The following is a 27283-nucleotide window of genomic DNA, read 5'->3' as shown; positions in this document are numbered from 1 at the left end:
GATTTCTAATGTCTTTCTTGTGAAAAGCGATTCGTTTTTACGACAGCTTCAACCTGAAACCGGGGTTTCTCGGTGCCGCTTAGTAGATACGTTAGAAAACGCGATTGGACATTCGAGCCAGAATTAGAATAGGTTACAGGTTAACTGAGAAACATCATTTTCTCTCCATTTCGTACTTTAGATAACATCACACAGCTTGACTCTGTTTGTGGAACCTCAATTACAAACGCCGTACTGCACAAGAGAGTCTCATGTGAGAGCTCACAGTAATTACCAATGAATGGAATGGATTTTTTTTTCGTACATACAAACGACCATCCATTCCCATGGTTATAGTCCGGTGCGAACGTCAGACAAGGAATCGCCACAATTTCGGCCATGTTTGCTGTAGTGAATTTAATCAAATCAAGCGGAAGAGGGCTGATTTAGACAGGTCAAAGTCAGCAGTGTGTCGTGTGATTTAAAACCGTCCACGCTTTCGCTCATGTGAAGCGGACAAGCGTACAAACGTTTGAAACAATTACTCCAAACCTTAATTGGTTTAATTCTTCACCAAATTGCTGATCGAGTTAATCTTTCACGACACAGTGGTTTTGGGGTTTTTTTTGCGATCATATTGCGAGGAGAGAAAAATGTTGTTTTGGATCGTCCTTTAGATTTTGTTTTTCTATAGTTCTTTAGTTTCTATTGATGATCACTTTTTGTACATTTACTAACTAAACTCAAATTTAATGCTCAACGAGCTGCCATTTGCACAAGAGATCGCATCAATTTTTTTTTTATTATTTTGAGATGCTAATACTTTTAATATTTGTTTTCTGACGTAATTAAACCATGAGCTCTGAATTACTAAATCTGTTTTATATATGCATCCGAAAGGGAACAACGGCCAGTGAGAAAGTCAGTGCATCAACAAACGTTAAGTATGGAATCGATTCGATACATTTTGTCGGCGGGAAAAAAGTGGCGAATGGGTACCAATGTCTAGATGCGAAGTAAACTCATTTCCAGCATAGTCCGCCACAGCTTAGCCCTGGGATCTTCGATCGGCTTACTGCGTCAACCACTCCAACCCTACGCGCTATTTCTCGATGCGTCGACGCGGTCGATTTAAGTGGAAAAGTGGCATTGCTTAAGCCATTACCATCTCACTCAACGGTCAACTGCTGGTGGTGGTGTTTTTTTTTTGCGTAACCTCCCCTAACCACAACTCTTCCTTTTTTGCTTTGTTCTCTGTACTTCACTTAACCGAACAAACACATTTGTATGCAGCAAAAGGCACACAAACACACAAAGTATGATTCACTGCAATATGGGAAATAAATTTTAAAATTACAAAACAACACAGATGGCGCGAGCAGGAAAAATTGGTTCTTTCTATCATGTGTAGTGTTGTGTACTGAGTTCGGGAGCTACATTGAGGCCTCGCCTCAATGTAGTGAGGCCTCTGAGGTAGCTCTTTTATTTTCTGCATGTAGCTCCGCACTCTCCGTTTTTTTTCGAACGCTGTACCCACGGAAACTATGAAACACGTTGTCTTTGTAGTGTACGTTAGCTAAATGTGAGCTGACCAGAGCTTCTCGCTCTGGTAGCTTTATTGTTAGTTTGACAGAGCGAGAAAGCATTAAGAATTTCTTACTGGGGAGAGGCCTAATACACGAAGAGTGCGGAGCGAAAACAATTTTTTTTATGCATGTAGATTCGTACTCTCCATTTTTTTCGCGCTCTGTGCGCTCGGAGTTTAATGAAACACGTTGTCTTTGAAAGTGTGCATTAACTAAATCTAAACTGACGACACTTGCGCATGTGGACTAAACTGTACCAATATATTTTTACCTGTGTACCGTTACTCCATTCAAACTTGTCCAATACAATCTCATCATATCCATGTGGACTACCACCAAAAGTATGATGAATGGTTTGACACAAATCAGTGTGTACAGTGCTACTCATCTAATTTGGAACAATTAAAATATAGAGCGATGAGACCTTGAGAAGTTTACTTTAATTTGAGAGAAACATATACATATATCCATAAATATTTGTCTGGACGATGGTATGTCCTTATTACTATATATATTTATTAACTACAATCTTTAATTGTTATGTTCAATACTGATTTGTATATATATTATTTGTCAATTAGAATTTCAAGTGTCCCATATTAAACAATAGTCACTGTATTTTTGGTGTCTTTTAATTTAAGCTTCAACTATTCATGAAAATCATTTCTCTACGTGTATTCGTCTCGTAACGGTCTTTAATTGCAATTTTACGTGTGGTCAATCGCTAGTTGGTTGTAGACTATTTTTAACACAGTTTTGTGATTTCTGCTTGGCGTAAGTAATAGTGTAGTATAGTACTATGTGAAATAATACTAAAAAATGTATATTTTACTTACAAATCAGATATCAAACCAAAGCGTGTAACAAAGTTATGGCAAATAGAAGGACAGCCGATATATGGTACTTCTTCGAAGAAGAAAAGGACCCTAAAGAGCAAAGATGTCGCTTGTGTCGAAATGTGATTGCGATTAAAGGGAGAACAACTTACAACTTAAAGCGTCACATGGAAAAAAAACATCCAACGATGTTAATTGAACGGACTGCTGAAGTAGTTGAACATTCAGCAGGAACAACATCATCCGAGAGCGTACATCCTACTTCATCCGGGAGCGTACATCCTTTATCATCCAAGCCAATGCAAAAATCTATCGGTGAATTCGTTAATGTTATTAAACCTTTAAGTTCATCCAACAAAAAAATTGTTGATAAGAAGCTGCTTCACATATTTTGCAACCATTCGTTGCCATTTAGATTAGTTGAAGAATTCGATATTCGGGATTTGTTTAAGACTCTTTGTCCAAATTACGCACTACCTTCACGGGCTACATTAAGTGGTACCATGTTAAATACGGAGTATGAAGAGGTGATGGCAAATGTTATGAAAAGTCTTGCTAATGCAAAAACTGTGTGCTTAACAACTGACGGCTGGACTGATATCAATAATCAGAGCTATTTGGCTGCTACAGCCCATTTCATACAGGAATCGGATTGCCAATTAAAGTCGTTTTTATTAGAATGTGGACCATTCGAAGTTAACCACACATCGCGAAACATCGCTAATTGGCTGGAGTCTGTAATGGACAAGTACAAAATATCAGACAAGGTGTTTAATATCATAACGGATAATGCATCTAATATGAAGTTGGCAGTATCTTTATTAAAAAAAGAAAATCTTCCTTGCTTTGCTCATTGTTTGAACTTAGTAGTACAAAATGCGATAAAAAAAAATATAAGGAGCACTGTAGATGTTGTAAAACAAACTGTTGTATATTTTAAAAAAAGCGCAACAGCGTCTTCCAAATTGAGAGAATCCCAAGCCAATTTGAAATATGATATTTTAAAATTGAAATTAGATGTTCCTACCAGATGGAATTCTACATTCTATATGCTGGAAAGATTTCACTTGAACAAAGACCCTATCATTACTTCATTAGCATTATTAGGTGTTAATTGCAATTTAACAGCTAGGGATTGGATCGTTACTGAAGAAGCATCAAAAATTTTAAAATTCTTCGATCTGATTACGAAAGAAGTTTCTGCGGAAAAATCTATAACATTGTCAAAAACAAAAGTTATTGTTATGTTGATTATTAAAAAATTGCTCTCATTTCAACAAATGTCTCATCTGTCGGAAAAAACTAAAAAGCTAATTCAAGATTTGCATGATGGTGTTCTAGATAGGTTCAATTATTTAAACACCAATACTATAGCACAAGCTACCATATTAGATCCGCGATTCAAAAAAGATGGTTTTGACAATGACGATGAATTTAAAAATTGTTATGATAGCATAACTTCAGATATGAAAAAAATTACAGAAATTAACGATACAAATAGCGAACCGCAGCAAGAAACACAAGTAGAACAGGAAAATTGTGTCAGTTTTTGGTCAGAATTTGATAACAATAGAAAAGAAACTAGATGTGTTTCGCTCAGTAAAAGATCTAGGAACAGTATTGAGTTTGATAGTTACTTAGCAGAACCATTCTTAGATCGTCAAGAAGATCCATTACTATGGTGGCATCTTAAAAAATCAATTTATCCCACCCTCTTCCAAATAATGTTGGATAAATTATGTATTCCGGCATCATCTGTACCCTGCGAGCGAGTTTTCTCAAAGGCAGCGGAAGTTGAAACGGAGAAACGCAACCGGTTAAAACCGGAAAAATTAAACAAAATTTTGTATATAAAGCATAACGCTGAAGTTTGTAAGAAGTAATAAAAAAATTTATGTAATTTTTAATTATTAAATTTAAGAATTTAAAATATATTTGAATTTTATGAATAAAATTGCTTAAATTACTGAGCTTTTCCATTCCACTCCACACTCCGTATCTAACAAGAAAAACTAGCATGCTTTCTCTTTTTGCCAAACTAACAATCAAGCCTATCAAAGAGAGAAGTCATGTTTGTTTGCTGGTAGCTCTGTACTCCGCACTTTGTACTCACTTGCACTCTGCACACGTACCCTGCGCAAGTGAGTGCGGAGCTACATGGAGCGCTCACCTCGCAGATGTTAGAGAGCTCTCGTCCTCTCCTCTTCAAAAAGAGCTACTTAGTACAACACTAATCATGTGTGACAATTTGTGATACGTGATACGATTTTGTTCGCTGGTGCAATTTTGCTCATTAGCCCTTAGTATTCGACTTCCGACATCAGTTTGATCAGCCTGCTTCCGGGGCACGCCGGTTTTGTGGCGGATGCAAATGCGGTTTTTACCCCGTGGGCCGATCGATCATCGGCTGATTAACCACGTACCATGAGGCGGGTCCGGTGCACCGTACACCAATGTCAATCCGGCGCCGGTACGGAAACGTGAATGGCCTCCCTAAGCCGAACGGAGAAAGTTGCCTCATAGCGTACGAAAGGTGATGATGTAACACTGTTTAGATAAAAATGTAAACAGCTTAGAAATATTGAAAAAGTTTAATTGTGTAATTAATGAGTTTTTTTTTCTTGTTGAACTAAAAGCATTTCCTGGTAGTAGTGTTTACTTTTATTAACTTTTTATGGAGCAGTTTGCCTGAATGCAAATCAATATTGAAAGGGAAAATGAATACCACTTTCTGAGCTACGATTATAAATATTTGTCTTGTATTAATTATTTAAAAAAAAAATTATATTTTTGCATTATAATAAAAAAAGCTACATTTGATTTCCGAATAAAAATTACTATGAAAATTACTGTTTTATAAAACTATGTTTTCTTTACTTTAAAATAGAAATAATTGACCCATATGATATGCTACACGAGAAAATACGATAATACGATGAGTAAAAAATACAAAACTTAGTACAAGAAAATAATTTAATCGAAACCACAATTATCAGTTTGTTGTAATTGGCTCTGAATAATTTCTTTTAATTACATATATCGCTTTGATACACTAAAACAACACAAATTATTATAAAAAAACTGATGTTTTAAAGACCATCTTAAATGAAAAAAAGGAATTATCTACAACTCAGGAGCGCAATAAAAAAAAGGATTGGAAAATATCGACATAAAAATGGTGAACGTACTGTATTCAATTTCACTTTTCCAGACACTGACCTAATTGATGGTAAATAAAGTTCATACTTCATCACTTCCTACAGTAACTGCAAAAGTGGAACAAAGGAAGTATCTAACGATTCGCTCTCTATCTCTCTGCTCAGGCGTGCTAGAATAAAGTGCGATCCGTCTGTTCTGTGGCCAGCAATAAAATATTTACCCGGTAGAATAGTTTCAATGTTTTGCGTGTTTTTTCATTGGTCATGGTGTGACATAGTTTAAATTTTTCTCATCCAGGGTATGGTAACGTACATGCGAGTTCCGGCCACCAACCCTGCACGATAAAGTAATGAAATCGACAGCTCTCGACTGGTGATACGATCGCATTGCAGGTTGTATGACACAATACGACTTTAAGGGAGGATACTTCGATGAGCCGATGCATTTGCGTGTTGTTCCGTATGGTTGTATCTAGTGTGTAACGTACTATTATGGTTGCATGTTTTAAATTCGGTCTGGACTTTGGTCGTACGTTGAATCATACCGGTTGCATTCGGGCGCCATCGATTGTATGCACCACGCACGTGAAGTGACCTAAATGTCGACCAGTCAGTAATGCTTTATGTTGCTTGTACTTTGGTAATTTTGTGAAGAAAGTATTAAAACATTTCACAATGCTCAAAAGGTCCATCAAGGCTGCGTGAAATTTTGGATCACAATAAGATAATTACGAAGAAGAGAAATTTTTTTTGGGGGATAAACATTCAATCATTAGCAATATTAGTGGGCCACTGAATTGCTATAGAAAATGATAAAAGATGCTAGGATCCCTTCACTGTCGGATATTTGATCGTCATAAATTGATCTCTCGAGAGATTGATTACCTATCAAGTAGCTTCAAATCGATGCTCTCGATCGTTTACTATGGCGTCTCGGGATTGAATTCCTCGTGTTGCCCAGTGATGATGTGGCCTGGAGGTCCATTTTCTCAGTACCCTTGATAAGCACACTTAGCCAACGATAGGGTACTATCGGCTAATCGAGCTAAAGTGAAGGAAATTCGAACGACAAGTGAGAAAATGCATTACACCAGCCCCCCCCTGCAGGGTTGCCTTCAGGGTTCGGGTGTTTGATAGACTTTCGGGAGGGGTGGTTTTTTGCGCACATTTTTAGAAAGTCTGCTGGACACAACAAAAGCCCGACCGACAATTGGTAACGTGAGCGGTAATTTAAGACCTTTAAGCGATGTGTGCGAGCCATCTTCAAAGTACTGCAACAATTGAAGGTGCTGTGTGCAGGATCTCTCCGCATGTGCTGGACACACCATTGCTCTTGGTTTGTGAACTGAAGTGATCTTTTTTCCGCACTTCTTGCGGGTTGAAATGTGAAAGTCGTGAGCATTGAAGTACCACAAGGCTTTGTAGGGTGTACCACGTTCAGGTGCAGACGTTAAGGGGGGTATGCTAATTGTTTAAATCAATACCTTCGTGCACGTTGGAGCGCGTTGGAAAACGGAAAATGAATGGGGCTGTGTGGAAGAAATAGAAAATCGGTACGGTGAGAGCTTTCCGTAATGTCGCCTATGGAACACAATCGGGAAGGGAGCGGGTGAGCGGGCACATGAAAGTTGAACTCTAGATTGAATGTCTGAAGTTTGAGCTACCAAATTCCAAAACGATAACAACGCGGCAAGCATACTGGATGTTTCAACATACATGAACATTGCCAGTGTCTTTGGATTGGTGCATAGCCAGAGCCTATTGGATCAGAAAATAAAACGCTTAATCATGCCAGACAGCATGATGAGACATCGTTTGTACAACATCCTTCAGTTCCTTGGGCGTCGGTAGACATTTAATTGACAAACCGTAATAAATATGCATGACGCCGTAGCGAATGATCCATTGGAACTGATACAGCAGGAACATTATTATTCTGTGTGCGTTCCCATATGGATGATAGGCAAGTAAAATTGTTACTTTCTACAACTAACCTATGCTTCTTTCATTCTCGGCGACAAGGAAACAAAAACATGGCCATTGTTTTCGGCTCTCAGAAAGTTGCCATGAAGCTCGAACTCTCTTATTTTCTTTTATTGAGAATAGATTCCTACACTTGTGGCAATATCGGGGCGGCCCGGTGGTACATGTGATAAACGGCGCCAGTCCCACACGGCCGGACCGGGTTCAAATCCCATCCGGACCGTCCCCCCGTAGCAAGGACTGACTATCCGGCTACGTGGTAAAATAAGTCTAGTAAGCCAGAAATGGCCGGCGTGACCTGTAAGGTCGTTAAAGCCAAGAAGAGAGAGAGAGACTTGTGGCAATAATTATAGAGACACCAATGTTTAGTCTAGTTGTAGGATTTGAACTTTTTCCGAAACTGACGAAACGCTTAGACATTTGAGAGAAAGATGCTCAAAGATGTGTGGAAAAACCAATGGAGGAGTGGCTGTAATGGCTAGATCTATGGACTCGGGGACATAACAGTTGGCGATATTCTCAGAACTCAAAATTTCAGGCAATCGCAAATGATTTTGAATGATTTTTTAGTTGAAAGTACTCCTTTGGCGTGCTATTTTAAATGTAAATACATATTGTAGAATTAAAAATAACAATAATTGTAATTTGATTGTTTGAGAAACAAAATTTGAGAAAAAATTCAAAAGGAAACGGAGGCTTTTTGTGGGATTTGAATGACTGAGGAAGTTTGAGGAAAAGTATTATCCGCCATGACTCCCCGCCGGACAGATCGGTATATCCGGGCATACCTACCATAAACTAGAATGTGTAAGTTCTTAACTCCTTACTTCCTTTACAATTTTACAATTTTACTAGACTGATTCCCAACATGCTTTAAGTTGTGTACTAACAGCTTCCGATATTCTTAAAACATTTTCTTTAAAAAACGCAAAATAATAATGAAATGAAACGGATATCCAAATTAGCGAGTAGCATCGTTTGGGATCATCCAATAGAAGAGGTTGATGGCTTTTTGAACAAAACAAAAACACTTCGCAATAACTGTTTCTACAGAACGAACCAGTCAATGAATAGACATTTAAGATTCGTCCCAGTCGATGAGTGGAGGCGGCACGCTGAAAACTTCGATTGTTGTCGATACACTCCACTTGACACGCTCGGTACCATAATAATACGGTCCGAGCATGGTGGACATAAAACTGGACCGAGGCAACGTAACAAACATCCCGTCAATATCGATCCCGCTTTTGGCATCGATCACGACCAGCCAGCGCTGGTAACCCTGAAAACGATCACGACGCGTAACGTGTAAGGTGTGCCACGAATGGAAGTTTGCTACTACGCCTGACCACGAACCCGTTAGTGAGCAAAACGTCATTGTGCGGCAAGTTTTGAGTAAAAATAAAATGACAGTTAGTCGGCGATATTGTAGCTACTGCGCCTTATGACATGAACTTGAACGCGAAACGCTATAACAATCGGTTCGCCAAATGATCTTCATCCACAGCTAATCTGATAATGTTTTTTTTGGCTTTGTTTTGATCGATGAGAAATTCGCACACCACGAACAAAGTGTCTCCGAAAATTATTTTACACAATTTGCTACCATTTTGCTACCAAATGTTAGTCCGTATCAAGATGATGGTTCTTGAATTTCACCGATCATCCGATAGGAAATGATCGGATGCCAAAAGAAACACAACAAAAACGGGGTAACAAATTACGAGAGGTTACAATTTCCTCACACCTGATTTTTTTCCCCCGAATACCCTCGACAACCGTGAACTTTGAATTATTTTCTAATTGTGCGTAACATCATTTACACCACCTACAAAGACATTTTGTTTGAGGCTTGCGGAGTTTGCTGATCGCCGCACGGTGAATGGAGTAATCGCTGCCAAATAAAATAACAACCCCAGGAAAGTAAGATCAGTTTTTCCCTTCCTTTTATTGCCGTACCATAATGAGCGATTGGGGTTGTGTGCGATTACTTTTACCCAGCTCCCGACTCGTCCGATTGTTTGGGGTTTTTTTTTTGCTGGGTTTTTTATGGTAAAAGGAAAGTGAGCAAGCTTTTCATAAAAGCAATTTATTTACATTCAACCTTTTGACCGGTACGGAGTTTTACCATACGGGCAACGAGTCTTTACGGCTCTCGGTGGTGTTTTCGTTTATGTATGCTATGAATTTTATTGCAAACATTGCGCAAAATAAAAATGAAACAGACGAAGAAACTGACTGGCTTGTTGTTAAAAGATTTGTTTACCATAATACATTTATGATTCGTCAAGTTGTCGTTAAAGCATAAGATGACTTTGCGGTAATGTAACATGTCCCACTTACAGCTCGTAGAACCTTCCTTCCCCATCTAGCGAATTTTAAAAAATGCAATGAAAAACACAATCTAGCCTTGAATATGTTTATGCATTATGCATTGAACGAACGAGGAAAATGGGCAAAAAAGGCCCTCCGTGTATATGGACACATGCGGACGGACGATCATAGTTCTTTCTTCATATAAAAAGTTTTCCCTTTCTACAGCTACAATACGAGCAGCTAACGAAATAAAAACAAACCACCCCATTCTCTCATGCGTGAAGGATAGGTCACTTGGTTTGTGGCGCCCCCGTGTGCCCGAACTGAGCGCGCTGCGCACATCGCGCCACAACAACTTGTGCGCTGCGATAGGCGCGAAAACTTCATGCTGAGAAAACAATAGCACATCTTAATTGCACATCCACGATCCCACCTACACACGCACGCACACATTCGCTGGTAGAATGGATATGTTAACCAATCTGCATGCATTATTACTGCATTGCGTTCTTGAAACTATCCCATCGATACAATGTGAAAGGGTGGCCTGTAGGTTGATTGGTGGCCCGTCGAAGTTGTGCAAATGTTTGTTGGTTAGGAAATTCACTGCAGCTTAGCGGAATGCATTGAATGAATTTGTTTTTTGTTTGTGTTCACCATTTTCATTTTATACAGTGTTAAAAATATGGTAAAAATTGTACAAGAAAAAATCTTTAGAAAAAAGAGATTATCCTGGAGGATGTAAGGAGGATTTTCAAACTAATTGAGGTTTCGTATGGTTTAGAATATTTAATATAATGAAATTCTTATTAAAAACTTTTGCTGTTGATCAATGTTTGATTATATTTCAACAAATTCCACATGAAATTCAAATTTACTGTGAAGTTCTTAGTACTGCGTGTACATTATATTACGAGATATTGTTGGGAATTACTTCAATTAGCCGTGGGTTTATGGAAAAAATCAATACTTTTAAAATAATCTACTTAATCCGTTCTCAGTATTTACGAATATTACGTTGGGAAAGGTTTGCTGAAAAGAACGAGGAACGCAACGATATACCAAACATTTTCAATGAAATTCAGATACGGAGGACATAAGGGCTATTTAAGAATCTCCGAGGTTTTATCAGAACTTTTAGTGGGAAATGAAGCACAAGCCCATGGTCATTGTCCAGTACGAATAGGAGTATTTCCTCCAAGGAATTCCGGACCGAACCGCGTTGAGGTCCATACCAAATGAAGCTTTCAACGAAATGAAAAAAGTTCCCCACGCCATCAGTGTACAACCCCTAAAGTTCCAGCTCATTTTACATATCCGTGTCTTTTCCTAGATCATGATCTTAATCTTGAAAACTATCTGGACTATCAGATTTCCCAGTCCCGAAAAACAAGGCACTCAAAAGTTGAGTTTGTCGACCTATTTTTGCCACCCGTAGGTTTTATTGTTTGGTATATTCTTTGGTTATTTTTTACCGTAGATTTGGTTTTGTTCACACGTTGAAATCATCCGTTGGATTCACTTGTCCAGAAGTTATTAAGTTCAAAGGTCATTCGCGCTGTATGTTTGAAAACTGATGGTATTTTTACTAGATATTCCTGAGACCTAGACCTCACACAACAATGTTTTATTAAATATGCTGACTTGAAATATTCTTGATATCATTACGCTGCACTAATTAGGTGAGATACAGGTTGTCGATCACAAATAACTCAAATTCTAACAATTACTCACAATTATTAACATTAACACCGGAAATGAATAATATCTGTACAGAAGCCTCGCTACATAAAGCTTGTGGTGTCTGATCAACCAAGCATGAAAAAAAAATTCTTCCGCCTTCGAAAAAAGCTTATAAATCACACGGTGATGCCTTTCCGTCACAGGCTGCTGATGAATGGGGCAGCAGAACCAAACAAAAAACCACAGCACGGTTGCTGTCTCCTAAACCCGTCTCACACAACCCTTCCTTAGATAAGTAGTGCGATAAAACAGGAAACGTTCCGTGTGACAGGAACCAGGAGAGGAACCAGCAGCAGTCAATGTTGCCCGCTAGGAAAGTGCACTACACTCTCCCGGGGAGTTTTACTTTCTCTTTTATGTTTTGCCAGGCTTGCAGTTCGGCCCTGGCTTATGTTCAAGGTGTTAGATGAAAGCAAGGTTGGTCGATTGGAAAGGGAACCAAAACCTGCTACGTTCGCGAACGCATACGCTAACGCTAAACAGTGGTGGAATCGGTTGGAATGTTCCCATAACCATAAGCCCGATTGCACATGTACAGCCAGCGAAACGTTAGCTCGGATTTGCTAACAACATTTATTCGGCTTCCGTCAATCCATCTTAGTCTAGCAATAATCTAACAGCATCCTGTTAAAGTTTTCTATAAGCGAAATGAAGCGATAACAATGAAAACCCCCCCCTCAGCACGGTAAAGCCTTTCATACAACGCAAACATCAAATGGAGTGTCTTTAAAAATGAATTAAAAACCATTCACTTATTTTGCTGGTACACAATGTCAACATATGGAAATGATGTCTGGTAGGATGGACGTTAATGGTCCCAGTAGGGCGACTGCAGCTAGCGTACTTGAACGGATCGTACCGTCAATCACGGCACAGAACGACGACAGGGGCGACATAAACGAAAGTTCCCTTCGCGGTGGATAGCACGGAGCCTACCAGTAAGAAGTTACCCTTTGGCAACGAAACTGGCCAGCCAACTGGTTGGACACCCCATAACGGTCAAACATAATGGTGAAAGTGGTCGGAATCTGGACGTCAGCGGAACGGCTAATGCACGGCTAAAATGTGTCCTCCATTTGCACACGGTACACAACTGCATTCAATGTAATGTGCCCTTTTCCGTCGATTGTTGCCGATTTGTGCGTTATCTTGTTTGCATAGCACTAACCACAATTTATCGATGCAATCGGTTGATCTTTTTTTTATCGATTGTGCTTCTTTCCATTGTTGTATTGCATGTCAGCACAATCACAATGTTGCAGATGGAGCGAGATTTAAATGGATTGGTTTAATTGGGAAGACAGTACTTTCCCAGGTGCATTTCGTATCGTATTGTTTGTTTCAGGTAATTATTTTTGTCTTATGCTTGTGTGTTTTTTTAGCAAAATAGGAAAATTAAATTAAGGAAAATGAACTGTGCATATCCTTTTTCTAGTTCCTTCCAAACTCCTTCCAAAATATAAGATGATGAAATATCGGATAAGGGTAAATTGAAGTAAAATATGTTGGAAAAGGAATTAAAGCCGTATATGGTACTCAATTAAGGATCCTTGCTTCCGTTTAATTAGCGGAAAGAAAGGGAGAGGATATAATAAAAAATCGAAGACAAGAGTGCATCAGGAGCATCAATATGGTCATGAAGAAGCAAAGCAATGAAGGATGAAAGACCGGCGATCTTCACAAGATTTCTTTTTCAAGTCTAACTCTGGACTCGTAGTTAGACAATGTGGAGGAATAACCCTCAAGAAACTTGAGAGTCGAAAGACGTCGGCCTGGCGAAAGATGTCACCCATTTAAACTCTGGCCAAAGGAGTCCAAATTACTGAGCAACATACTCCAGTACCGTTTTGATCAACGAGCAAAAAAAGGATTTTAAAGGATTTTAAAAATCTCAAGCTGCCAGGCTTCTCAAATCTCAAAGTTCTCCAGGCAGTACTGATCAAACCCAAGTCCTTAACAAGTCCAACACTATTGACACATACTTCGTTAAGGGAACAGGAGTTTAATATATGAGTTCCGGAATGGATTAATTTAATGAAATTTACATACTAGGACAAAGAGTAACAGAATACCAGGAGAATAACAAATTGGGGATACTTTGTACATACGTAAGGAATGTCTTGAACTCTTCAGTGTAACATACGGAGCAGATCTGGAGGCAGAGCAGAAATGACGTCAATAATTAACAAAGCAAATAGCAAAGGAATCTGATGTTATAATATTTAATACACACAAAACATGAATGCCTGAAGGTTGAATTCTTCATCGAAGAATGAACTGCACCTCTTGTTTAATATATTCAGGAACATAGTGGACACGAATAAACTGACCAGCTCCAGTCTAACGCGGTTCCTTCGTTTAGCTACATACATAGCAATAGCTTGCACTTTACCGTACTCGGCCAAGCCTAAACATAAATTCTTCGTCAACCTGGAAAGAGCCAAGGCCGATCGAAATGTCACCTCACCTAGCATCATTACAAACTCTACCGGCAAGTTGTCTCCGGTCTACCTCCAATCCAACGGTGGAACGTGTTTGGGACCAGTTCTACCGGTCAGCCCGACATATATTGACGCGGCAGTTTTTGTGAACCGAACTAACAAAACCGGACAGTTACACCCCATAGCTCGTCCTCCTGTACGTACGACCACCACATGTGTGGTGATGAAGACGTAGAACGGCACCAACAGTGAATTGTCCCGAGGAGTTCCCACACTGTGCACGCAAAGTGCATCGCTGCGTCGATGATATGCGTTTGCGATTCTTATCACAAACTATCACGCTGCGATGTGTATGCAGGATGGAATGGCGCTTCGCTGTCAAGGTTGGGACACACGCTTCTGCACACACACATTACGCAACACAGTTTTGCGAGACAATCGCCCTAAAGCGCAGCGTGAAACTATTGTGCGTAACCTCCATCACACATTCTGCAACAAATTGCCGAAGCCTCGTTTTTGTCGATGCACGCCCCGCAGCATTTCAGCGTCTTTTCAATCCACAATTGTTGGCTAGCTTACGTAAAGCCGGGGCGTTTCTAAAACGGTTGGTGCTTTTAACATTTTTCTTTTCTTCATCCCATTCATGCCATCGGCAACGGTTGTCCGTAAAAATGTGTAACTTCCCCTAAGGAAAACTGATCAAAATGGAAGCACTATTGATGGACCACCGTCGAAACGGGCGGAGCGCTGACGATGGAGATGATAACGACCTGTCACCTGTCTGATGGCGATCGGGGACAGGAAATCTGTGTCATGAGATCACAAACGATCGGTGACATTGAGCGATCGTACGAACGTACCAAAAATAGGCACTCATCGGAATGGATGAATCGTTTGGAATTGCTTCGGTTAAGGTTAGGAAAAAAGCTTGCCATAACAAAGGAAAATTTAATAAATACGAAAAATGCTTACATAAGCAGAGGGTAGCAACAATCGCATTTACAACTGCATTAAATACAAACGATGATTTAAGATGTCAGCTAATAACATGAACTTGCAAAAATGAACAAAAACAATACAACAAAAAAAATCTTTGATTACTTCGAAATTTTGTGCCGAATCTATTTGAAATAAATAAACAATAAGTTACATGAACTACACCGAAATATGAAAAATTACAGTATTCTTCAAAGTTTAAAAACAAACTATAACCAATATTTTCGTATTTGTTTTAAAACTTTAGAGGTACATACAGCTTTACAGCTTGATCAGATTATTATAAACTTGACGTGATTCCCAAGAGCCAATCGCTTCCGCTGGCTTAAGAAAGAGATCATAAATCAAAATATTAAAAATTAAATATTACATTAAGTGAAAAATTTATGAATTTTCGGTACAATGGAATAAACAATCTTTTTCGTATTTCGGTTCTTATTCGATACACTAAAGCCATAAAAAAATACGAAAACACGTGTTATAAGCTTCTCATACAATCGAAATTTGTTGTATAATTTTTGGCATAATATACCGGGGTAGTGTTATAGTTTTGGAGCGGACTGTATAATAAATTCAAAATCGAGGAAAATAAAGTTGTAGCGGAAAACATGTTAACAAAAACATAAATATTAATGAGCGATACTTTTGTAATTTTTTTACTAGTTGTTGGGATTAGTTTTTCGTAAATATGCTATAAAGTTTCCTGATCAAAACTCAATCTTCTAAGAATGTTTCACCGAATCTGAAGACCAATTTAATCTAATTTGTGTTGATCTTCCTTAAATGATATTTAAGAAAATGAATGCCTTTCTTAAAATAACATACCTGAAAGACATGTTATCAAACTATTGAAAACAAATATTAAATTTTTATAATAACAAGAAATAAAATAAATTACTTTAAAAAATATAACAAAGTTTTAATCAGAGCAAATAGAATAGAAATCTCATCGATTTGGAAATAAGAAATAATAAAATAATAATAGAAATAAATTATAAAGCAAACGACATGAAAGTAGAATAAAAAGCTAACAATAACACAAAAAAAAGAAATAATAAACAAAAGAAGTGAATAGAAGAGGCCAAAAAGCGGTTTCAAAAATCAACAACTAAATTAAAAAATAATAATAACAAAACAAAAACACGTCCGTTCAACGGGATGTATTACTTAGCGAAAGGTAAATACCAGGAAGTGTTCATCACCGAAAGGATGCATAACACCGGATGCAAAACTTCCGCATGCGACCGGATACCAATGTGCTCGCTACCCCGACATAGACCGTCAACCTGAATGCCAACATTCTTCTTGTCCACGACCTTGCATTTTTTTCGCTGCTTTTTGTTTTGCAATACAATTCAATTTCGGTCCAGTTGATTGTTTGGCTAACTTTAAACGATGATTAAAGCTTATGTCAAAAAACCCTCCATAATTCTCACCAATAATCGATTGAGCTGTGCCGGAAGCCGTGGATTTCGGGCATTTGAATCTCTTGTTGTTGTGGTTGAAAATTGGGAAGTAGTCGGGTTCGTTCAACCTGTTTCGGGACTCGCCGCAACACTCTAATGTGCGCCTAGGCGTTTTGATGTTTACCACCGGATACGAGGGAACGGTCGGCTAGGAAGCCATCGCTGACAGGGCGCAAATGTGCGACGTGGTTTCCATTTTCATAGCGCCGTACCTTTTCTTCCCTTATGGTTCGTTTGCCGGTCGACGGACCTGATTGCGTGCTATTTTTAATTCTTATGTTACACACGCTCGCGCGAGCGGTTCTTAAAGTAGATCTAAGGGGGAACAATTTGGTTACAGCAAAGTGGAAAATGGAAGAGAAAAAAACAACAAAAAATAGGGAAAACTGTAACAAAACCACCCATCGATTGATTCTTATGATCGTTTGCTATTATAGAGAAAATGGAATGTCTTTATGATACAAAACATCGAAGGGATAACATTTTTAATTTGTTTCTATAAATATATCAACGAAATAGAACAAAGCAAAGAAGTAAAAACGGAAAGTAGCATCAGAAAATCAGTTACGATCTACCATCTTTTTATTACAGCGAGAACGGTTAGATGACCATGCTCTCACATGAATATGCAATCTTCAACATTGCCCCTAACATCACCAATGGGTTTTGTTTGGGTGGTATGAAATGGCTAGAAAATTATTCAACTAATCAAGATAGAAGCAAACATAGGGAAACAAAAAACTGCACCGCACAGCAGTTTATACCGGGCCAAACCACAATTTAGTAATGATCCGTACATTATATTTTCCACACATTATGCAAATGCATCTAACCCTGCTGCTTTCGGGATTTCCGCACCGGCAGCACTAGTGTGTAGACATAAAGGGTTTGCATTTGTATGTGTGTGTGTGTGTGTGTGTGTGTGTGTGTGATTGTGCAGAATCATAAGTAAGTGACTTTTTTTCGGTCTTTAAGTATCAACTCTCTACTGCTACTTCCCTCCTCTTTATTCGTGTACCACAAACTATGTTGACCACCCTGACTTCCTGTCCCAGCTCAGTTGCTGTTTAGTATCTCGGCATTCATATCTTGAGTTTTTCAGCGAAGCAGAAAATGCTATAAATTCGCTTTGGCCAACCGACTTGTCTGCTGTTCGAACCATTGTTGTTGTCTGCCCTGAGATCGATTGTAAAGACAGCGATGTGAACGGCGAAGCGTGCGGGGCAGCTGTTATGTTGTATTTCTTCGATTCGGTATGATCTTCTGCCATGCCGACCGACCGACCGGGATAGCATAAAAATAGGAAAACAGAGTCCCCGTGGTACCATAGAAGCCGGAAAAAACCACAACCGGGGTGCGTACTTACTACACAGTTGTCTAGTTGCGCATGAGAATTACCTCAAAATCGAGAGTCACCCAATGTCGCGTTTGGTGCAAAAGGGCCCGCTTCTCATTGTGTGCCGAGGGTTTTGATTGTCTTTAAAGTAAGAAACAGAAAAAAATACCCAAATCTTCACACAAACACAATACCGCACACACACACACACACTGGTTGGTGCTTATTTCTTTAGCCTGATCTTCTGATACAGCTTTCATTCCTTTCACTGCACAACCGTGCACGCATACAAATGGCTGTGGGTTTTTTTTTTATTTTGGAGGGTCCATGTCTTTTTTCTTTAGTGTTACTCACACCCCAAGCACATACGGTCGCACTTCGTCAAGCAAACTTCGTCATTTCCTTTCCACCTTTCCACCCACAGCCGTCCGCGTGGTTCCGCGGTCAGCATAATTATGCTCCACGGGGTAACAGCAAACCTAGCACGGCCATCGGGCCGGTTGCATTTAATGTGTATTGTTGTTGTTGTTGTTAGTTCTCCCCATTTCTTGCTTTTTCACTGGTTCGCTGTTTGGTAAAGGAAGCCCCTCTTACCTTGGGTGGCGTCCCCTGAGAAGCGGCAAAACACCACCAGCAAAAGGTTTTAAAATCGCCCAAGAGTCAACATATACACACACACACAGGTTGTCGCTTCGGAAATGGCTTGAACAAGGTCTCCATGCTTTGGAGCACGTTTTGGGAGGGGAAAGAAATAAAAACACCAACAGCTAAGAAAATGGGAGAACCACCACTGCACTGGGCAGTGGGAAACCGTTTATAGTGAGAGGTCAAGCGAAAAACTCACAGAATGATTATACCCCGGGGTAGCGGCAAGGGTGGAATTCGTAATGGAAAATTGAGGAAATCATTCATTGTTTCCGTGTGCGAGTGTGGGTGTAGAAGAAATACTTTCTTCCTTCTGTTCTGTACGTTCTGCCCAACAACTCGATCGTAATCTTATTCAGTTTTGTTTGCTGTAGAAAAAAAAGACGCATTTTAATCTTAAATTTTGTTCACAGCAGATTGAATTGCTTGGCAGAATATTCTTCACGCCTGACATGCTTCATGGAGAATTAGGAGAATTTTTGCACACAGTGCTATCATATTTTCTCCACTTCTCCGCACTTTTCTGATTGTGTTCGTTTATCGATGGCAATTGACTCTAGTGATCGACCGGACTGTTGTTGGTTGGAGAATGGTTTAATCATCATCCAACACGAAACACGTGGCGTTAATGAACGCCAAAGAGAGAGCTGCATTTCCCGTCGGTTGTCATGCTGTTTACTTGTGATTGTGGCAATACATATGGCTCGATACACTATGAAGAAATCGGTGGCGCTGTGAAAGTGGCGCCGGGTTCTCACACGACATATCTGGGAACGAATCTCGCCTGAATCGTAGCATCTTACGAAGGAATTGAGCATGCTGTTAGGAGTAAATTAAAATCTTGAAAAACCAGGAATGGCATCCCATGATTTCCTTCAATTTTTGAAGAGTCCAAAGAAGTGACATAAAGAACAAAATTATAAAGCGATCCTCTGAATACCAAATAAACAATAAAGTTCCTGAACTCGCCTTGATTAAAATTCATTAAAATAGCATTTAAAATAAAATATTTTGATGGAAATACTTCAAGAAATTGAGGACATCAAAAGTTTTGGATAGATCATTAGAACTTCTTCAAGACTTTATATCCGAGCCCCGAGCCAATTACCCAAATATTGATCTACTTGATCGTTAAACAATCAAGACAGTACAGGAGCATTACTCTCATACCAGCATTCCAGCATCACTTTCGTTTGCTTACACGGAACGTCTCTCTCCATGACGCCTAAAACATGTGTTTTCTGTTTCGGTTGAGTTGGCCAATGGAGTTTGGAAATAAGTAACAAAACTCAAACAAGCGATTAGTGTTTTGTTTGCATCGACCCCTTTCGTTCGTTTGTCGTGTGTGTTCCGAACTTTGTACGATCGGCATCAAACCACACTGTACTGCCCCCGGGAATGGCTACAGCTTAGTTTACTGTTATGCTAATGTTTCGAACTACTCACTTTGTCGTTTGTAAAACTTGTAACGATCGTACGGTTTTCGACCAGGGTAAAAGGATTGGGCAAGTGCTTTTGCCCTCAGTTTGACAAACCCCAGCGGGGGAAAAATCTTAATAGCTACTGTGTCCAGCTTACCGGAGGCTTTAGGACAGTTAAGTTCGCTCACATTACGCCATTGTTGGTGCACTTTCTTAAGGTGCCATTTAAGCTAACAAAAATTACTTTGTTTGCATCAGTGTGCACATTCATGTTGCGACTATGTTTGAGGGAAATTCAAATAGTTCCTTTCCATGCCAAGACACGAAGGTTGTTTTTACACTTTCCATTGAACTAATCCAGGTTAAGATGTACGAACATTACACTCTTGACACTATAAGTCTTCCTTTCGGATGGAAACGCTGTATCGCATTTCATTGTACGTTAGCAAATTGACACTTCTCTGAACTGGATCTCCTTATATTACTGGGCTTATTCTGGCTTGGAACTTGTTTAGTAAAAACCGCAAAAAACAGGGCAAAAATGACACCAGATGTTAGCAGTTTGTCAGTGTCAAACCAATACATTACTTTGGCCCGAATGGTGTGAAGTAGCAAAATCCTACGAGATCAATGCGAAATGATCCAGAAATGAATATTACAACACAAGGGAAAAAAGGGGTCAAATGGATCCCCGTACCCGCTGGTTGCATAATATGCGTTGCAGACATGTTCAGGTTCAGACCACCTGCATTTTAATGCAACCGGTTGACTCCTTTGTGCAGTGCGCTTTGCGCCAGAGTTCGCAACGAAACCGGATCACAATTTTCGGTACGAATTAATATTGCACAATCAAAATGTACAACAGCGTACGATATCAACCTTGCCGATTTTTCTTAAAGGAAATACTCCAATTCTTTTTAGCTACCCGTAAACTTATTCACGAAAACTTTCGTCCCACGAAAAGGTCTTTCGGTGATCTTGTATCGAAGCCTTAAAGTGTAACAGCAGCATAGTGCACCGTGTCTACTGTGCAAACGAACGAAAATACATACAAGTGGAATTGCTGTCTCGAAAGTTGTATCCGTAGACATGCAGTGTCTTGCGATCCTGGAACTGGAACGATTTCGAGTTTCAGCTTACTTCAAGAAAGCAAAACAGAATCCAGATATCGTCTGACGACAAGCGGCACCAAAGCACTGCTGTCGCTCAGTGACCGCGTTGTCTCACGTTTCTTTTGGGAGATACATTTTCATCCTTTCTAATGTTTTTGGAGCAACGAACAAAAACGAGTTTACGAGTCTCTTGTTTAGATTGTTTCTGAATGGTTTTTGTTTTCAATATGCTCATCTTTATTTTCGTTTCGTTCATTCGCAAACTTCAAGAAGACAGAATTTGAGAAAAAAAAACTTGTAAGATCGTTACCGGATGTAGGCATGATTACATCGTTTTCTCACATAATTATATTTAACTGACAACCTTGTTGGAATTAATAGACACATCATGTAGAATACGAGACGGTCAAATGGGTTTAGCGATCGATTCCCGCAACCGCAAAACATGCTAGATCTGGGTTCAAATCTGGGACACTGTATCGAAGGATTGACATTTCGGATTTCAGTACTTCCAAAGGCCCACTGAGAGACAATCAACACAACCGGTTTTAGACAAGATTTGTAGAGTTAAATAAGAATTCCCTACGGAACTTTGTTGGGGAGTTGATGTCATCTCATACAATGTACACAAATGATTAAAATTGCACATTCTCGATAGATGAACTTACATAGGTAGCATGCAGGAGTTTTTTTTTTTTTTTTTGCTCGGTTAGAACGGCCTGGCCGTATCAAGACTTATTTTACCACGTAGCAGGATAGTCAGTCCATGCTACGGGGAGACGGTCCGGATGGGATTTGAACCCGGTCCCTGCCGTGTGGACGGGCGCCGTTTTTCACATGCACCACCGGGCCGCCCCAGCATGCAGGAGTTGTTTTACACACAATTTAAGTTCTAAACGACTTTAAAAACCGTGTCAGTCACAAGACCTTATTGATCGAGCTATTTGATCAGTTGGTTTGGTAAGGCAAAAAAAAAACTCCAAAGCACTTCAGAGATAAGAAAAAAAACGTATGACTGCAGCTACTAATCTGCATATTTGTGGCACAGTGAATGTTAAAAATATAACCACAAATCGAAAGAATTAATTTACCATTTCAAATTGATTGCATATAACAAGTGGAAAGGCTCTTGGCTAAACATGATGTCATCGTAAGCGATACATTGACATTGCTGTGGACACAATTTGAAAGCCATCTGCGACAGACGGTCACAGCGGTATCAATTCAAAGGCATGTTTTGAGCACACATTTTGCAAAGGTTTTTTGTCTCTTAAACTTCTTTAATATTGGTTGAGTACATACCTTTTGAAGCTGGTGTCTGAATCTGTAGAACTGATTCTCGTAGAACCAATCTGCTTATCTGTTGGAGAAGCTAATACTCTTGCTAGCCCGTAGAATTAATGCGTACTTTCACTGCATTCCACGGTGTGGTTTAATTCTGAAATTGGGAACTGAAATTCAACGACAAACACATTATGAAAAGGAAGGCACATACACATATACACACACACGTTTCATCATAAAACACATCTGTATCACTGGAACACATCGGTGCCCAGCATATATTTGACCTTTTTTTACTGTTTTGTACTGGCGTTGTTTCTTTCCCCTCCCGTAGCATGGAAAGCGCTCAAACGTACAGTCAACCAAATGGATGATTATCATTGAGATTGATTTATTCTTTTTTTTTGTTATTGGAAGCATCATCTCGCTAGGAGAAGAGTAAAGGTCATTGATGTCTGGCATATAAATCGGGTCATTCTTGCGATGTTGCATGCTTCACTATCTTATACAAGCTATGTTTTTAAAGAGTTGGATGTTTAGAAACACTTCACGATCGCTCTATTACATTTGTTTACGTTGTTTTTGTGATAATCGTAGCTATTGGTAACGATCATTTGGTAATAACAGGTGAAGAAATACATCTGGTAAGATCGTTCGCACACATACACTCACAGCTCTGTTTATACGTAAAAACGCACTCACACAACCTTTGCGCAAAAAGGATCTGAGTTAGATGTATTTTATTCGTGTAGGGCGATCAAACGGATGCAAACTGGAGAGGATTCGTCCATGCTCCGTTCATCACTGTCACACCACTAAACCACATTCAACTTTCGACTCGATCTGTGCATGATAATGCCCCTGGAATATACACGGTGGTTTACGTATAGCTTTCCGCAGCCACACAATTTTCGCTTGGCACATGGTTTCGATCAAAAAAACGGGAGGAAATGATCAATTCTGAACACGTTTCACGACCACTGCATCCGACGGTTAGCTTTTCGAACGAAAACAGGTTTCTTGCGATACGGCGGTACAGCAAAAACAACAGCCGTTACGAGGACGCTTACCAGGTACACCAACCGAACGCGCTACATTCGTGACCACACTTCTCAAGGGCTGGACAGAGACTTGTGCGAGTTTCCTATGCCCTCGGCACAACCCAGCTCACGCGGGCTGGCAATGTCAAGCTGCACACGATGCACAATAATCCCTAGCGTGTGGTGGATTGATTTTCCTTATGCGATGATTGTGCTTTATTATTATTTTTATTTTATTCGAGCTTTATTCAAAATGATACCATTTATAATAAATTACTCTAAGAATTTGATTGAGTTGATGGATTAAATGATAAACGAAATAATTGACATTTTTAATGTAAAAAAGCGAATGAATAAATCTTCAGCGAATGTATTACTTGTATGATAAGGTTATATTAAACCCTTAGCTATAGCTCTTATAAGAGATGTTTTAATAAATTTTTCTGGAATAAAGTTTATTTTGATTAAAAAAAACCGACAGTAAAAACCGCAGTGTGTATGCAACTTAACATTTGTAAAGCCGTGGCCATATGTAAAAAACGGTTGAAAAACGCTTAATTTTCATTTTGAATATTTTTAGCTTTCAATAACGTAAGTTAAATTGGAATTGGAATAAATTGGAATTGGAAATTAGCTTTCAATAACGTAAGTTAAATTGGAAGTAGAACCAATTGATAAGATATCTACTTAAGTAACAATAATTGTAAAGCTTTTTGGAAGAGTCTTTCGAGTAGATTTCTATATTTTTCCTTTTTTTCAACATTCCTTCGAATTTCCTTACTGTATCGCTGTTTTTCGTTTTACATTTTTCGTTTTGTGTTTTGGTAAAGTATTTTTTATTGCTTGTTGTAAATAATTTTGAAACATTTGCTGCATTACAGCTGCTTTTCACCACCTTTAATAAACTCACCACTTGTGGTGAATTTACAACGTCGTCAAGCGTTTTGGCGCTTTTAAATTTTTTTTGTAACGAAACGCGTGCATGACACTTCACAATCCGTTACATCACAGTTGGCATTGAGTGTGTTTGTGAGCAGTTTTTTTAAACAAGCTCTATTACAGCTAGTAAAACGATCTAATCAGCACAGAAACAACGGTGAAAATGGAGAATCTACTAGAGGAAAATGCGCTGTGTGTACAAAATGACAAACAAGATTTTCTTGTATCAGCTACCGTGTACAAAGCGCGCCATTTACAAGAGTTTAACTGTGACACATTCGTGATGGTATCCTGCAACGGAAAATACAAACGCACAAGAATTGCTTATCGTACCGATAATCCTTACTTTAACGAGGTAAAAACATTCACCTTTGGTAACATTTTGTACATAGTTGATAATTTTAATGTTTGCTTTGAAGTATTTCAGCTTTACATTGCATTGTTCTGAGCGAAAACTTCGACGAAAGGGTATTACGTTTTACTTATATCGTCCGTCCGTTTGTACCAGCATGAATTCGTGCATTGGAGAGTTTCACGTGGATCTAAACACAGTATGGGAAGAGAAAAGTATGTACGACAACAAGGCACCAGGGTTAGATTATTGGATAATGTCTTAATATTTTTATGTTTTCAGATCATGGATTTTTCAAAAAGTGGGCCACATTTGAACCGATGGGAAGAGCATTTTCGAACGAGCTGCACTGTGGTTATCTCTTGATAGATTTATCGATTGCGTCTGCTATTGGAACGCCATCACCCATAGTACTGGATTACAAGGAGGACTATGACATAATCGAAAGGTTTGGCAATGGTTAAAGCTTGAACATTATGTGCGCATAAAGCTCAGTTTATATTTAATGCAGGAATAGACTTCTTCCCACATCGGCTGCAAATGAGGAGATACAAAGGGTTCGATACTGTTGCAACATCTTTCGTGGAGAGTTTGTCAATAGCGCTGAGTATGCCGTGCGAGTATCTTATGGAGGATCCAAGGTAAAAACCAATACTTAATTGAGGATTTTCCTTCAAATAAATTCGATTTAAATGTACTGCTGTCCCAAAAAGGTACGGACCAAAACCAGCTCTTATAGTAGAAGCTATCGGTGGAATGAAAAGTTAAGCTTTGTTGGAACATATCCATCACCAAATCAAATATTGGAAATAGATCTAATTACGGCCAATTGTTGCTACAACTTTGTCAAATCTATGAAAGATTTTCATATCGCATGCTTATCTCAACGAACTAACGATTTGTGTAAGTATGAATTTTATTAATTAAGTTAAAATTCAGTAGCACGTCGGCTGTCCCGCAGGGCATTATCCTAAGTTCTTAGGAGGGCACTATTCTAAGTTAAATGATGTATCTTAAATTCTCATTTAAATTAAATACTCAGGTCATCATAACTACGGTTCCGACATAGCTTCCAAAACAGATCGAACACCTGTATGTAGTGGGCTATATTTATCTAGTAAAATGGCCAAACGCGTTGTTTATACCGACATTGTTGAAGCAAGTTCAACATACCAGTAATAAATTCATTAACAATGCAGCAATTATTTGAGTGAAAAGAAACTGTTTTTCGCATTAAAATACATCAATTTATAAATTTTGCTAATTTTCCCAAAAAAAAACTAAGGCCATAGGAGATTGGCAAATTTGTACATTTTTTTTATTTTTTATTATTTTTTATTCTTTTTAACTTAAAGCATTATTCGAGTGAAAAGTAACTCATTTCAACCAATTCGCATTAAAATAAATCAATTTATATTTTTTTTTCAATTTCCCAAAAAAAACTAAGGAAATTTTAAGAGCCTTAGGAAATTTTATTTAAGGCATTTAAAGCAATTATTTATGAGTGAAAAGAAACTTATTTCAACCAATTCGCGTTAAAATAAAACAATTTATAAAATTTTGCTAAATTGCTCAAAAAATGGCAAGGGGTAAGCCTTAGAAAATTGTCAAGCTTTTAGAATTTTTTTATTTTTTTCTTATTTTTAATTTTTTTTATTTAAAGCATTATTTGAGTGAAAAGAAACGTATTTCATCCAAATCGCATTAAAATAAATCAATTTATAAAATTTTGCTAAATTTCCCAAAAAAAAGCTAAGGCCATTATAGCCTTAGAAGATTTTCAAATTTATAGATTTTTTTTATTTTTTCCTTATTTTTTATTCTTTTTTGTATCTAGATCTTCTTCCTTCCTTCCTTTTTGAGTTGAGTCTAGGATACTACTTTGGTTAGACTTTAAGTTGGGTTTAATAGTTATTATTAAACAATTTGAGCGGGCATTCGAAAAGAAAGATAAAGATTATTATTATTTACACATTTCTTGTTCCAGCTAACTTACCTACATTCGGACCAGCTTGGATACATTTTTACGCCGGTGCTCAAGATTCGCAGTACGTCGGAAAATTGTTAATGTCGATCAGTACCGACATTTTATCCATTCAATCAGTACCGGCTCATAAAACGCAAAATATTCGAATCTACGAACCACTCGAGGAAACAAACTACTGGGAAGAACAGGTGTTTATAATTCGATTCAACATTTTAAAACTGCAGTTATTTGGTCAGTTATCCACGCATCAAATATTGATATATCTTAGCTGTGGTGATATTTTCTCGAAACCCATCATTTTGAAAATGGGCAATTCAACATCTTGCCAGAGTTTTCAGATGGTACCTTTGGATTCTACTGAGACAATTTTTACCATCAAGGTGCAGTTGCCAGATTTTAGACATAAGTATTTTATTCAAGAAGCGCTTATGAAGTTAAGTGACAGAGTTGTTCGTTTGACGGACTTGCTCAAAGGTGCTGTAAGCAATTTCGAACCAAAACAAAATGTTTTCCACGAGCGAGAACTTTTCGTTCGTTTGCTAACAATACTAGAACAGGATTTTACGATGGCTTACGAGAAGATAGTAGAATCTATGTACAAACAACATACAAAATTAGATCAACTACGAAAGAGTTATATTTTACAGCAATTGGTGAGTTCAA

The 27283-nt window shown here is 38.6% G+C and overlaps 2 protein-coding genes across 2 annotated transcripts in view; one reads left to right on the top strand and one right to left on the bottom strand.

Annotated features, from left to right (window-relative positions):
- The window catches only part of LOC125768752 (tetraspanin-9), a 28654-nt gene extending 5178 nt beyond the window's left edge, over positions 1-23476 (bottom strand). Inside the window, exons 1-2 of the mRNA XM_049436811.1 lie at positions 23373-23476; positions 22321-22469 (exon numbers count right to left, since the gene is read on the bottom strand). The gene's annotated coding sequence lies outside the window, so the exon portion shown is untranslated. The remainder of the gene's footprint in view (positions 1-22320; positions 22470-23372) is intronic.
- An 871-nt stretch (positions 23477-24347) lies between these two features.
- Positions 24348-27270, top strand: LOC125767187 (otoferlin-like). The gene is made up of 5 exons (XM_049433500.1): positions 24348-24636; positions 24701-24848; positions 24916-25081; positions 25145-25536; positions 26621-27270. The coding sequence occupies exons 1-4, from the start codon at positions 24445-24447 to the stop codon at positions 25290-25292; spliced, it is 654 nt and encodes a 217-aa protein (XP_049289457.1). The 5' UTR covers positions 24348-24444; the 3' UTR covers positions 25293-25536; positions 26621-27270.
- The last annotated feature ends 13 nt before the right edge of the window (positions 27271-27283 follow it).

The sequence above is a fragment of the Anopheles funestus genome, chromosome 3RL (assembly GCF_943734845.2).
Source record: "Anopheles funestus chromosome 3RL, idAnoFuneDA-416_04, whole genome shotgun sequence".
Taxonomy (NCBI): Eukaryota; Metazoa; Arthropoda; class Insecta; order Diptera; family Culicidae; genus Anopheles; species Anopheles funestus.
The sequence above is the reverse complement of the archived record's forward strand: the minus strand, read 5'-3'. Positions and strand labels throughout refer to the sequence as shown.